The sequence below is a fragment of the Passer domesticus genome, chromosome 23, assembly GCF_036417665.1.
Source record: "Passer domesticus isolate bPasDom1 chromosome 23, bPasDom1.hap1, whole genome shotgun sequence".
Lineage (NCBI taxonomy): Eukaryota > Metazoa > Chordata > Aves > Passeriformes > Passeridae > Passer > Passer domesticus.
Genome location: NC_087496.1, coordinates 141,248 through 154,135, shown reverse-complemented (window position 1 = coordinate 154,135; position 12,888 = coordinate 141,248). Strand labels below are relative to the sequence as shown.

Here is a 12,888-nt window from a genome sequence, read left to right as displayed (position 1 = left end):
AGAGTGGGGAGGCTCAAGGGGATTCACAGAGCTCATCCTGCTGCAAGGATGAAGAAAAGGGAGTGGGAACTCAGCAGTGAGGAGAGCTGAGGGCTGGAGAGTGGCTCTGAATGACACTAAAATCCCACTGGACCTCTGAGACATTGCTGCTCCTCAGCCAGTGACAGCACGAGTCCCTAAACCTGGGGCTCGGCCTTCCTTGTGGTCAGGGGCAACACGGAAGGCCAGCAAGTGATGGAGACTGCAATGGGCTGGGAATTCACTGGGGGAAAAAAGGGAGCAGTTGAGAAGTAAAAGGCAGGTGGGGGAGAGAACTGTTCAGAGAAGGGCTGAGCTACATCTTGAGCAAGCTGAAAAATGTCATTTGGAGTCATCCCAGATTGATTTGATTTCAGAAGGTATTGAACGATTTTAATTTTTGGGAGGTGTCATGTTTTCCATTGGAGGTGTCCACGCTGCAAACTTGAGCTGCATTGTCAAAATGCTCAAGCAAGTCTGTGCTGCAGGTGACACCATTTCTTCTTTGGCTGATGCCAGCCCGGTGCTGAGCTCCAGCAGAGCCCTGCCAGAGCCCAGAGCAGCCTCAGCATCTGCAGAGCCCGGCTGCAAGGAGAGAAAGCAGAAACTGCCCGTCAGCTGAGGGCTCCTGTCCCCTTGTCCCAGCTGCCCGCAGTGCCCAGGCCGTGCTGGCCGGGCTCAGAGCTGTGCCCAGAGCTGCCCATCAGTGCTGCCTTGGGAAGCAGGGCAGGAGGGCAGGACATGTGCCCAGCCTGCAGGCAGCCATGGCACATCCAGCCCTCAGCAGCTGCCCAGAGCCAAAAAGCAGCTGGGCAGTCGACCGAAGAATTTGTTGCATCCCTCCCAGCAAAGGGGGGAACCTTTGGTGCCCAGCCAGGCCATGCCATGCCCAGATCTGGGAGCATCCCCCTGGCTGTGGAACTCACCTGCAAATTGGGTGTGGAGTGTGTCTTTAGAGAAGCTGCCAGAATCCAAGTCCATCATCTTCAGCTGGCCAGGCCAAGGAAGAGATTGTTGTCCTTGAGGTTGTCCTTGCTGTCTCCAGCAGCAGCCCCACCTGGTACAGCTTCTCCAGGAGCTCCTTCTCCTTCCCTGGGACCAGACCAGGCTGTCAGGGCTCTGCCCAGGGCCCCAGCCATCCATGAACCAGACAAGCAAAACCAGGGGGGATGGTGGCCACCAGTGCTTGCCACACCAGATCTCCAGCTCAGCTCCATCCCAAGAGCTGCATGTTCCCTTCTGCTGACCCCTGCTCAGAGCTACAGGCAGGACAAAACCAGTCTGGTTTGCTTTGCCACTGAGTGCCAAGAAATGTGTGGAGCTCCTACCTGCCAGGCCCCTGGATCCAACTGTGCACATGGATCTCTCTCATCTTCTAGGGCCGAGGAGCACCCTGCACCCAAGGATGGCAGAAAAGCTCTTCTAATGATGGCCTGTCCGAGGGTTGCATGGACAAACACCTCTTAATGACATCTTGGCATTCTGGGGAGACAAACCAGAAATCACCAGTCACTTGGAGAAGTTTCCCCCTGTTCCTGTGCCCAGGCCATATGGGTGTGCCCAGAGCTGGGCCTAAACTTCCCCACAGATTCTCTGTTTAGAGGAGAGCAGGACATGTGCCACCTCCTCAGCAGCTGCCAGAGCAGGATGCCCATCAGCCCGCTGCTGTCTCCCAGCATTGGTATTCCCCCTGTGCCCAGAGATGAGGATCCACCTTGAGAGAGCCGTGGTGGGAACAAGATGCGCCCCCAGATGATCTCCTGGCCCCTCCTGAACGGGTGCTTCCCCACAACCAGCTGGTACAGCAGGAGGCCCAGGGACCAGATTGTTGCTGCCTCGCCATGGTAGCTTTGGTGCTGGGTCCACTCTGGAGGGCTGTAGGCCAGGGTTCCTGTGGAACACAGACAGAGCTCAGCAGGGGGATGCTGCTGCTCCCAGAGCCTGGCCCCAGCATCCCTGGGCATGTGGGGGCTGCTCTAGCAACACACGGGGTGACTGCTGCCCTCTCACCATCACCTGGGACTTGTGTACAAACTCAGGGCTGGAAAAGAAGCCACTGGTGCTGGAAGAGGGCAGCAGAAACCCTGGGAAGGCCCAACCATGACACAGAAAGGAAAAACCCACCCACTGGTGGAGAAAACCCACTCTCCTCTCTGCCTGCATGGGCCCCCAAAAAATGTTAATAAGCCAAGGCAAACAAGGGGAGTGGAGCAGTCCAAGCCCCTCCTCCCCTGCACACCAAACCATCCAGGGCATGGGTTCAGAGCCCCCTCTCCACTACTCCCATGGGGGTTTTTGTCGGGCTGGCTGCACCAGCTCCAGCCCCAGCCCAGGGCACACTGGGTAATGAAGGCTGTCAGCAGGGCTGGGAGCTGGCCCCCCTCACACCCCAACCAAATCAACTTGGGTCCAGCATTAATCCCATCCCAGCTGCAGTAGGGGGAAGCCCCAGTGCTACACCCAGGCTGGGCCATGAGATGCCCAGGAGCATCCCCTGCGAGGGCTCACCTGCAAACTGGGTGTAGGCTGTGTCTTGGAGGAAAGCGCCACAGCCAAAGTCGATCAGTTTCAGCTGCCCGCTGGCCAGGTCAAGCACGATGTTCTGAGGCTTGATGTCCCTGTGCAGGACCCCGCAGCTGGTGCAGTGCCGCACGGCCTCCAGCACCTGGCGGAACAGCCCCCGCGCCTCCTCCTCCGGCAGGAACCTCCACTCCGCCAGGAAATCCGACAGCTCCTGGCACCGTTCTGGACGCTCCAGCACCATCAAGAAGCTGTCGGGGAGCTCAAGCCACTCCAGGAGCTGAATGACACCAGCACAGCCACAGGACACCTTGGCCAGCAGCACGATCTCCAGGGGCGCGCTGGTGCCGTCGGGCTGCGGGAGGAGCGCGATGCCGTCAGTGGAGCTGAGGCCGTGCCAGGGCTCTGGGACCCCTCAGCCAGCCCGGGATGCTCTGCATGCCCTGCTCAGCCCACGCCCGCTCTCCCCCCAGGGCTCCTGGTGGCTCCCACCCAGCCGGGCCCCGGCTCCTCGCCGCCCGGCACGGCCCGGCTTCTGCCGCTGGCCCCGCTCACTCACCAGCTCGCTCCAGTGCCGGATGCGATCCCGCGGCACGCGTTTGATGGCCACCTGCGAGCAAGGGAGAGCAGCAGGCTGAGCTCAACGCCCTTCCCACTGCGCTCCGACATTCTCCTCCTTGTCTCCCTCTTCCCTCTCCACCCGCCGCCGGCCCCGCCGCTCACCGGGGCGCCGTCCAAGAGCCGCGTCGCTGACCAGACGCTGCCGAATCCGCCGCGCCCCAGCAGGGAACCCAGGCGGTAGCGCTCCTGCAGGGCCTCCTGCGCCTTCCCTGCGGGCGGGACGCGGCTGTCAGCGCTCGGCCCGGGGCCAGCAACGGCCCCCGAGCGCCCCTCACCCGCCCCGGCCCGGCCATCCCCCGGCGTTCGGTTTTCAGAACGCGACACGGGAGGCTCGGGGCCGGCGGCTGCGCTGCCGAGCGGCGGAGCTCTGGCCGGGCAAGCCACAGCGGAGGCGGCGGGAGAGGCAACGCCGCCTGTGTCCTCCGCGGGCCCCGGGAGGAGCCGGGGCCGGGGCCGGGGCCGGGCTCGGGGTCGGGGCCGGGACTGGACCCTGCGTCGGGGCCGGGGCCGGGCTCGGGCCAGGCGGAGCCAAAAGCCGGCGATGCCGCCCCAGCCCCAGGCATTGACGCCCGCCCAGCAGCGCCAGCGCCAGCACGGCCAGAGCCGGGCTGAGGCCAGGCGGCGGCGGGACGGCCGGGGGCGGGCACGGGGCAGCCCCGCCCGGGGCCGGGGGCGGGCCGGGGGCATGGCCCAGCCCGGCACGGGGAGAGGGAGGCGGGGAGAGGAGAGGGACGGCGGGAAAGGGAGAGCGGGAGAGGTACGGGGCAGCGGGAGAGGGAGAGGAGAAGAGACTCTAAAGTTTCTTCTGCCGCTGCTGCTGCTGCTGCTGCCGCTGCTGCTGTCGCTGCTGCTGCTGCTGCTGCTGCCGCTGCTGCTGCCGCTGCCGCTGCCGCTGCTGCAACTGAAGCTCCGGGGCCGTTTGTCCCCGTGTCCGTTTGTCCGTTGCCCGCTCGCCCCCGCCCCGAGCCCCACGTTCCCCGAGGGCAGCCCCTGAGCCTGTCCAAACATGGGAACTTTGCCGAGTTCAGCCTAGAGCCAGAGTCTGGACTCCTGCACAGTGGCTCAGGAATCCCCTCAGTCCCTGCTGTGCATTGTCCCTGCTGAGGGTCAAACACTCTCAGAGCGCATTCCCTGAATGCAGAATTTGTACCTGACCCAAGCACTGCACTTACCTCTCCAGCATTGATTTCCAAGAAAAACAGGGGAAGCCAAAGTGTGTCTAGGTCATGGTATCTTAAAATGTCTAAAACTTGCCAACTCATGGATCTTAGAAGTGATCTTAGAAGTGAGATCTGTTTGGAATTAATGGGATGGACAACTAGTGCAAGATGGAAAAGGGGACCATAAAAACAAATCGAGAAAAACATCTTGAATTGTTTCAATTTTCATTTAATTTCTTAAAAGCTCTTTCAGTTTTTCCAGAATCTTCTCCACAGTCCTGTTTGCTTTTTCCAAGAACCTTTCCCGGAGAACGAGGTGCAGCTTCTGTCACAAGGTGTGCCACCAACTGCAGCTTTCCACACTGTGGGTGCAGCACAACACTTGCAGCAAAGCAGAAGAAATATTTGAAGAATTTGACAGCTTGTTCTTTTCTTTTCCTTGTGGGCTGGGCAGTTGTGCCATTGGTAAGGTTTTCATTGTTACTGTTCTACCCTAAGAAAAGATGACAGGCTACCAAGAACTCTTAGGGAATGCAAGCCTGACTGAATGCAGAGAAAGAAACTCTAGAGCCTGCAGCCAGAAGTGGAGAGCTGTGTGATTATCATTCCAACACCCCCAAGGACATCTTGAAAATGATCTAGAAGATGAAAATGTGCTGACAGGGAGTTTGTTTCTGTCTTCAGTCCAGATTCTTCTACATCTGAAAACAATTCCACAGTCTCCATCTAAATCAAGAGTACAATCAGTTCATAAAAAGCACCAGAACAAACTGGACCTCTCAGGAGATGACTGAAAGAATCTGAAAAGGGAAAATGCAGGAGAAATGTATTTCTCAGCACTGCAGTACTTGCCTACCTGAAACCCTCCTCCGTTTCCTCTGCATGCCTGGATCTGTTGGTGTCAATACTATCTGTATTCAGTGGTGCCTCCAGCCCTGAATCCCCTCATCTACAGCCTGAGGAACCAGGAGCTCAAGGCTGCAGTGTGGAGACTGATCACTGGACATCTTAGGAAGCATTAAAGTGATTGCCAATTTCGGCAAATCACTTGTAATAAAAGTCATCTTTTCTAGCTCTTTTGGTTTGGTTCTTTGATTTCCCTGTCGTTTTCCTTTATAAATATTCTTCCTAAAGCTAGACGATTGTTTCTGCCATCTCTGACTTTGTTTCTCTCCACCTTCCCTGTGGCCACAGACTGTGCCAATGAGGGGCTGCAGTCTCAAAGGTTTTAAAGGAACTAAAGGATCTCCCAGCAAAGTTTTCTGCAGAGATCCCTCTATTCTTGCCTTCTCTGGAGCTGCAGCAGCAATGTCTGTGTGCAGAGCTGGGGCAGATCAGTGCTGGCACAGCAGCTGTGCCCAGCAGCAGCAGCAGCACTTGGTGTTGCCAGTGCTGCTGCCGTGGCCCTGCCCCGCTGCCCTGGTGGCCCTGGTGTTGCTGCAGGGCCTGAGTGCTCTCGGGGCCGGGCACATTCCTGGGGGTGGCAGTGCCGGGGCTGCAGCAGGGACAGGCCATGGGCACTGCTGGGGCAGCGCTGACGCCTCAGGCCAGGCCCTGGGGGCTCCAGGCTCCTTGCCCAGGCTCTCTCAAGAACACGGCCAGGCCAATGCTCAGCACAGAAAAGCCCCAGGGTGAGCAGCCCCAGGCTGGCCGTGGGCAGGCTGGGGGCAAACAGCATGGCTGGGGCTCTGCAAGGGCCCTGGGGGAGACGGGAAGGAGCAGCAGAGCAGGGGCTGATCCATCCCCAGGGTGCTGCACAGCCCAGGGCAGCGTCCCAGAGCATCCTCATGGAGCTGCCAACAACATCCCCCCTCTGCAGCCCTGGCCTCTCCCCCAGCTCACAGAGGTGCTGCATCCTTGCAGGCACAGCCACGGCAGCACTGGCTCAGGAGCCCCTGTTTGCATTGCACAGAGCAGGCAGGAGCACACCCATGCTGCTGCTGTGGGGGCATGAACCTGAGGGAGCACAAATGCCATCAGCCCCTGGGGCCAGGAAGAGCTGGGGGACAGCAGGGAAACCACTCAGCTTTGTCCTGGCCTCTGCAGTCAGCCAGAAACTTTGTTCCCATTAGCTGGGAGATTCCTGTCCCACTGCAGATGCTGTTGCTCAGAGCCAGGGCTGCCTGACAGCCACCCCTGAACTGCCCTGAGCATTTCCTTGGCTTCAGCTTTGCTTTTTTCCCCCTTTTTTTTTGGTACAAATTTCTTCCTGTTGCCCACCCCTGTTCCCTCCCCTGCAAAAAGCCCATCCCTGTTTGCCCTTTCCTCTCTGGCCCCACTCCCCATTGCAGTTCCTGACTTGGCACCATCGGAACGTCCCTTGGGGAGCAGGATCATCCTCCAAGTGCTGCAGGAATTGTCTGCAGGCTCCTGCAGTGCCTGGTGCTGCTCCCTTGCCAGAGGCACCACAGGCCAGGGGGGCACATCTGGGCTGCTGTGTCTGCCTGTGGGGCTCCCTGTTCTGGGCAATGAGGAGGAGCTGCAGAGGCTCTGAGGACTGACAGGATGGGCTTTGGGCCTGGGAGGAGAAGCTGAGGCACCTGGGCTGCTTGCGCTTCTGAAGAGGAGGCCCAGGGCTCATCGTGCAACTGCTGCAAGGGTGGTTTCAGAGAATCCCAGAATCAGCAAGGTTGGAAAAGACCTTGGAGATCATCAAGTCCAACCTGTGCCCTGACACCACCTTGTCTCCCCCGGGCCTCCTCTTCTCCAGGATAAACAACCCCAGCTCCCCCAGCCTCTCTTCACAGGATTTTTGCTCCAGACCCTTCACCAGCCTTGTTGTCCTTCTCTGGACACACTCCAGCCCCTCCAATTCTTGCTAAATTTGGGGTCCCAGAACTGGACACAGCACCCGAGGTGCTGCCCAACCAGCGCCCAGCACAAGGGAAGAATTGCTCTCCTGGTCCTGCTGGTGACACCATTCCTGGTCCATAGGAGTGCCAGGGGTTGGATGAGGGAAATGGTCGGGAGGGGGCAGGAGACACAGTCTGATTGACTCTCAGCCATGAAGGGTCTTGATTTTCATAGCTATTCAGTCTGCATTAGAAGGTGCTGGGGGTCAGTATCAACTGGACATTGCTGATATCAATCTATAAACAGGAAAAAACATTAAACAGAACAAACTGTTCTCTCTGCATTGTTTTCAAGACAGTATATACACTTTGAATACACTTCAGATATCTGTCTAATTAATTAGAGAAAACTTGAAAACTTCTGTTATTCCAAATGGCTTTTCTTCTTTGGGCATGTTGAACAAATGTTTATGAGCTTTTCTCACTGAATTCCTGAACTGAAGAGCTCAAGAAAGAAGAGGCCTTGGGAGTAGGAAAATTCATCATCAACCTCCAAGTGGCTGAGGATCCATCCCCATCAGAGCAGCAATGAACAGCAATGGGCACAGCTTTGTGGCTGCCCCAGCTTTGGGATAGGCCCTGGGCCTTCAGCAGGAGCAGCTCTTGAGGGCCCCAAGGCCGGGGCTCTTGTGCTGCCCTGGGCACATGGGATGGCAGCAGGGGCTGCAGAGCTCTCAGCACCTGAGCCAGAGGGGAGCAGGGCAGCCAGGGAGCCTCCTTTGGCCTTGGCCCAGCACCTTCCCCCATGGCTGGGGCTGAGTCCTGTGTGAGCTGCAGCTGCTGCTGTGCCCTTGGCAGGGGCTGAGGCCGTGGGGCCAGTGGCCAGAGCAGCCTGGCCTGAGCAGAGCTGTGGGGCCAGAGCCGGCTGGGCTGGGCTGGGGACAGGCCCTTGGTGCTGCCCAGAGCTCAGGGCAGCTGGCAGAGCTTGCAGGGAGCTGGGCTGGGCTCAGAGAGCCTGCCCCAGAAACCATCAGTGTCCATCTCAGCCTGGCTGAGCGTGCAGGGGCAGGACTCAGGCCAGGCCTTGTGGGGCAGGGCCAGCGCCTGTGCAAGGCATTGCAAACAGGCAAGTGCCCCAGAGAGGAGGCTGCTCTGTGCCCTTGGGGGCATGGACAGAGCAGGGAGGGGGCCCAGGACATTTGTCACCGCCAGCCTCTGTCCCCAGGCCTTGGCAGCCCTGGCTGCTGAGCCCAGCTTTGCCCTGGGCTGAGTTTGGCTGTGGCCCAGCTCCATCCTCCTGCGGGGCTCAGGGCCTGTTCCCGGCCATGGCCAGCCCTGGCCGGCCTCTCTGCTGGCCCAGAGGCCGGCAGAGCCCGGGGCAGGGCTGTCTGTGCAGGCCCACAGGTGCCTGGGGCTGTGCAGGAGCTGGCAGAGGCTGCCCAGCAGGGAGGCCATGGGGCACAGAGCCCCAAGGCTGCTGTGGGCAGCACGGCACAGGGGCCGTTCCCAGCCGCAATGCTCCTGGCCTGGGCTGGGCCTGCACAGGGGCTGGGCCACCATGGCTGGGCCAGCACAGGGCCACCAAGGGGCCACGCAGCCACTGCCGGGGCTGACAGCAAGGCCAGGTACACACAAGCAATTGCTGAGCATGGCCTGCGCTGGCCAGGGCTGACTGTGCCACAGGCAGAGCTCAGCTGCCCTGGGGGGCTGCAGGAACAGTCAGGAGCCCAAAGAGCCTCCATGGCTGTGTTGGAGACCAAGGCTGGAGCAGGGAAATGCAGGGCTGCTGCAGGATGGGGAGAGCATGGAATTCCAGCACACACCTCAGCTCTCTGATGACCCCGGCACCATGCTGGGCCCTGTTTCAGACTGGGGCAGGGCAGATGTTGATGGGACAGGAGCCGTTCAGGGCTGTCAGGGACCTGCAGCTTGCAAGGTGCTCTGCTCTCCCTCAGGTGCTCTCAGAGAGATCCAATCCCTGGGCACCTCAATGCAGAAGTGGCACTGCCTCTTCATGGACACAAAACTGATGTCTGCCTGGAAAGGGGCACAGGTTTTAATACCTGTTGGTTTCATAATATATCAGAAAATATTTTTTATCTGAGGCATTTGAGTACTTTTAAGAAATGGCAAAATTTTCCCACCAGGAAGGGGAATTTCCTGGATCTACTGGTTTCTTCTACTGATGTCAGGAGAAGAAATACTGATCTTCCCCTCAACCATTGCTACCAACTTTCATTCTAGTATTTCATGGCTTTCTTCCTTCAGGTGTTTCCAGCTCTCCTGTGGAAATGCCATGTCTGAGATCTCTTGATTTGGAGCAGCTGGATCTATGTAATTCCAGTTGTTCCCAGATTTCCTCCTGCAGCTGTTCTCTTCTCATTCCATTGTGTCTCTGTTGACTGCCTTAGTGCTTTGAGAATCAGGGAGTTGCCCAATCTTTCAGAAGTTTCAACACCTTCTCAGTGGGCATTTTAGTTGTATTTGTATCTTTTATGTCACCTCTTCCTAAGTCTTTGTCTAAAATCCTTCCTGTATGGCAATCCATTGTGGATGGTGGACATGTCAGATGTTGCTGGCATGTCACAAGGTGCTGAGGGAAGGGTTTTGATGTTTCTTAAATTTTATCATGTTTACATTTATTATGTGTGCCATGAAGAGAAACCTTTCTATGCCTCTGAGTCTCACCCGTTCCTGCTCCCTCAAAGCACACAAACCTGATGAGTTGTGGTTCCCACTCCAGGGGCTGCACTTGGATCTCTCTCCACAGCCACAGCAGAGCTCCCTGGCAAAGGAGGGATGAAGGAAAGAGGACAGGCTGTGGGGATCAGGGCCAGGGCAGAGCCAGGGAGAAAAATGACTTTTGCATTTGATGGAGCTGTGCCTTCCCTTGGCTTTGTTGGCTGACAATCAATGAACATCCCTCTGTGTCTCAGGCAGTTCCTTCTCCAAGGAAAGCAGGTGGGAGTTGGAGCCAAGCAGCTGAAAGCTGCAGGTGCAGCCTGGCTTGGAGGCAGCTCAGATTTGCACAAGGCTGCTCTGAGTGCCAGGGCTTGGATGGGGGAAATGGTGGGGTGGGCGTAGGGACAGAGTCTGATTGATTGTCAGCCATGAAGGGTCTTGATTTTCATATCTATTCAAGCTGCATGAGGAGGTACTTGGCTTCAATATCAATTGTAGATTGCACGTATCAATTTTTTAGAAGTGAAAAAAAACTAAACAGGACCTAAAAAAATGATTTCTCACTGTCTTTTAAAATAGAATGTATTCAGTTTCAATACACTCCTGAAATCTGTCTAATAACCACAAATTAAATTATTTGAAAGGTTTATTTGAAAAAAATTCTTCCCAGAGTCTTGGATTTTTAAGGTGTTCTGAATGTTAATGAGGCCTGGGACACTGAATTCCTGCACTGAAGAGCTGAAGGCTGAACAAGCCTCTGGAGCAGTGAAATCCAGCAGCAGCCTCCAAGTTGCTGAGGATGTCAGCAGCCCCCACTGAGGCCATCCCTGCCCAGAGACCGTGGGGGAATGGGCAGACAAGGAGAGCGTCCCTGGGGCTGGGCCAGCAGAACTCAGAGGCACCAGTGGCTCCAGCTGGGCAATGGAGAGTGGAATGTGGCTGGGAAAGCCCTGCCTGGGCTGTGCCAAGCAGGACAGACAAGCCCTGACTCCCATCCACTAAAAAACTCTCTCAAGGAGACATTTAAAAGGAATTACAATTGTTTGTGTACTCTGAGTTGGACTCCCTGGAGAAATACCAGCAAGAGATTCTGAAAAGCTCAAAAGAGCAATACAGCCTTTACTGGCAACTTTAGAAAATCAGAGAAACTATGGGAAAAGGTTTATTATGACATTAAATCAACAAAAAGCACTTTTCAAAGCATTAATTTGGCACATTCAACTTCGCAAACTCTAAGCTGTTCAATTTTAAGTTCATCAAAATTTTCAAGGGGCATATAAAATAGAAGCAGACAGGGAGAGAGAAAAAAAGTAAGAAAGATACAGAGGAGCACACACACAGCTACCGCCTCCTGGATTCCAGCCGTGTTCAGAAAGAAATTCCAAGAGGAGGTAGAGTCAAGATGTGTGCTTGCCTTGTGGTCAGCCTTCAATACCCCTTGGTCTTCCTGGGCCCTTCCCTCAGGTGAGACTTGGGCTCATTTGGTCGCTAAGGAGCTGGGCTGGTGGCTCCAGAGGTGGCTGTGGAGCATTGCCTGTGCTGTGCCAGGGACTGGCAGCCACTGCTGGACTGGGATAGAGGCTCTGGGGGGATTGGGGTTCCAGGACAGGGCAGTGCTGGGGTTCCAGGGCAAAGCTGGACCTGCCCCTTCCTCCCCCACACGTGAAATGTTTCCAGCCAACAATCTCCTCCAGTCTGTCACAATAGGGAATGTTGGAGGCGAAATCCCAATTCTGGTCATGGGCACCTGGACAAGAAGGACAGTTCTTTTCAATTGGAAGGAAAGCACAGAGCCCCAGTGTTTGGAAGGCAGGTGAGAGCCTCACTAGGCCAAGGCCAGCACAGTTGTCAGGAATGGCAGATTTTGTCTGGGAGCAGTCTTTGGATTTAGGGAATTTTGGAGATGGAACCCCAGTCTTGGCCATGGGTGCCTGGAGAAGCAGGACAGTTCTTTCCCTAGGACAGTTCTTTCCCTAGGAAGGAAAGCACGGAGCCTTCACCGGTGTTTTGAAGACAGATGGGAAGTGACCATGAAACCACTGCCAGCCAGACTTGTCCTGGCAATATTCCTGTGGAAAGAATTCCTTGATATAAGGAAATTTGGAGGTGAAATCCGAATTCTGGCCATGTGTGCCTGGAGGAGAAGGAGAGTTCTTTTCCATAGGAAGGAAAGCACAGAGCCCCAGTGTTTCAGTAGGAGGTAACAGGAGATTCTCAACATACCAAGGTCAGCTGGACAATTCAGAGGTCCGGAAGGTCAAACCAGCCAGACTTGTTCCGGGTTCCCTTAGTTTTATGGTGCCTCATAATGTCACAACGATGCCTGGGTTCCATGAAGCCTTACATTGTCACAATGGTCTCTGTGGTTCCCTAGGCCCTACAATGACATGTGACTCCTCTGTTCCATGAGCACTGCAATGTCACAATGGACCTTTGGACCCTGGGGGTTTGCAGTGTCACAATGGTCTCCTTTGTCTCCACAGTGTCACAATAGACCATTGATGACAGGAGGCCCCTCTGTGTCGCCCTGGAGCTTTTGGTTCCATGAGCCCTGGAGTGTCACAATTGTCTCCTTTGGTTTCCCAGTGTCACAATGGAGCACTGATGTGACGAGGCCCTGCAATGTCACAATGGAACTTTGGTTCCAGCCCTGCAGTGTCACAAAGGCCTTTTGGTTTCACAAGGCCCCACAGTATCACAATGTTCCTCTTGGTTCTGTGGGGACCCCCAGGGTCACAATGGTCTCACTGGTTCCATGAGGCCTCACAGTATCAAAATGCTTTGCTTATTCCATAGGGCCCCATAGTATCTTCATGATTCCATGAGTCCCCTCCTTGTCACAGCGGCCCCATGGTTCCATGAGGCTGTAAAGTCACTTAATGGTGCCTCCATGGTTCCACGAGGCCTTGCAATGTCACAAGGGACACTTGGCTTCATGGAGTCCCCTCAGTGTCACAATGGCCCCTTGGTCCCATGACACCGCAAAGTGTCATAATGGTCTCCACGGTTGCAGGAGGCCCCACGATGTTACAATGGACCCTTGGTTTGATGGGGCGTCTCAGTGTCACAATGATACCTACATTCCATGGAGTCAC

General features: G+C 56.2%; 1 protein-coding gene across 1 annotated transcript; it reads right to left on the bottom strand.

Annotated features, from left to right (window-relative positions):
- Positions 1-804: 804 nt before the first annotated feature.
- LOC135285439 (serine/threonine-protein kinase pim-1-like) lies at positions 805-3,378 on the bottom strand (the record flags this gene model as incomplete). The annotated part of the gene is made up of 5 exons (XM_064397716.1): positions 805-1,500; positions 1,733-1,909; positions 2,527-2,893; positions 3,098-3,148; positions 3,262-3,378. Coding segments are annotated over 5 exons (819 nt in total), but the record flags the coding sequence as incomplete, so codon positions are not given.
- Positions 3,379-12,888: the final 9,510 nt, after the last annotated feature.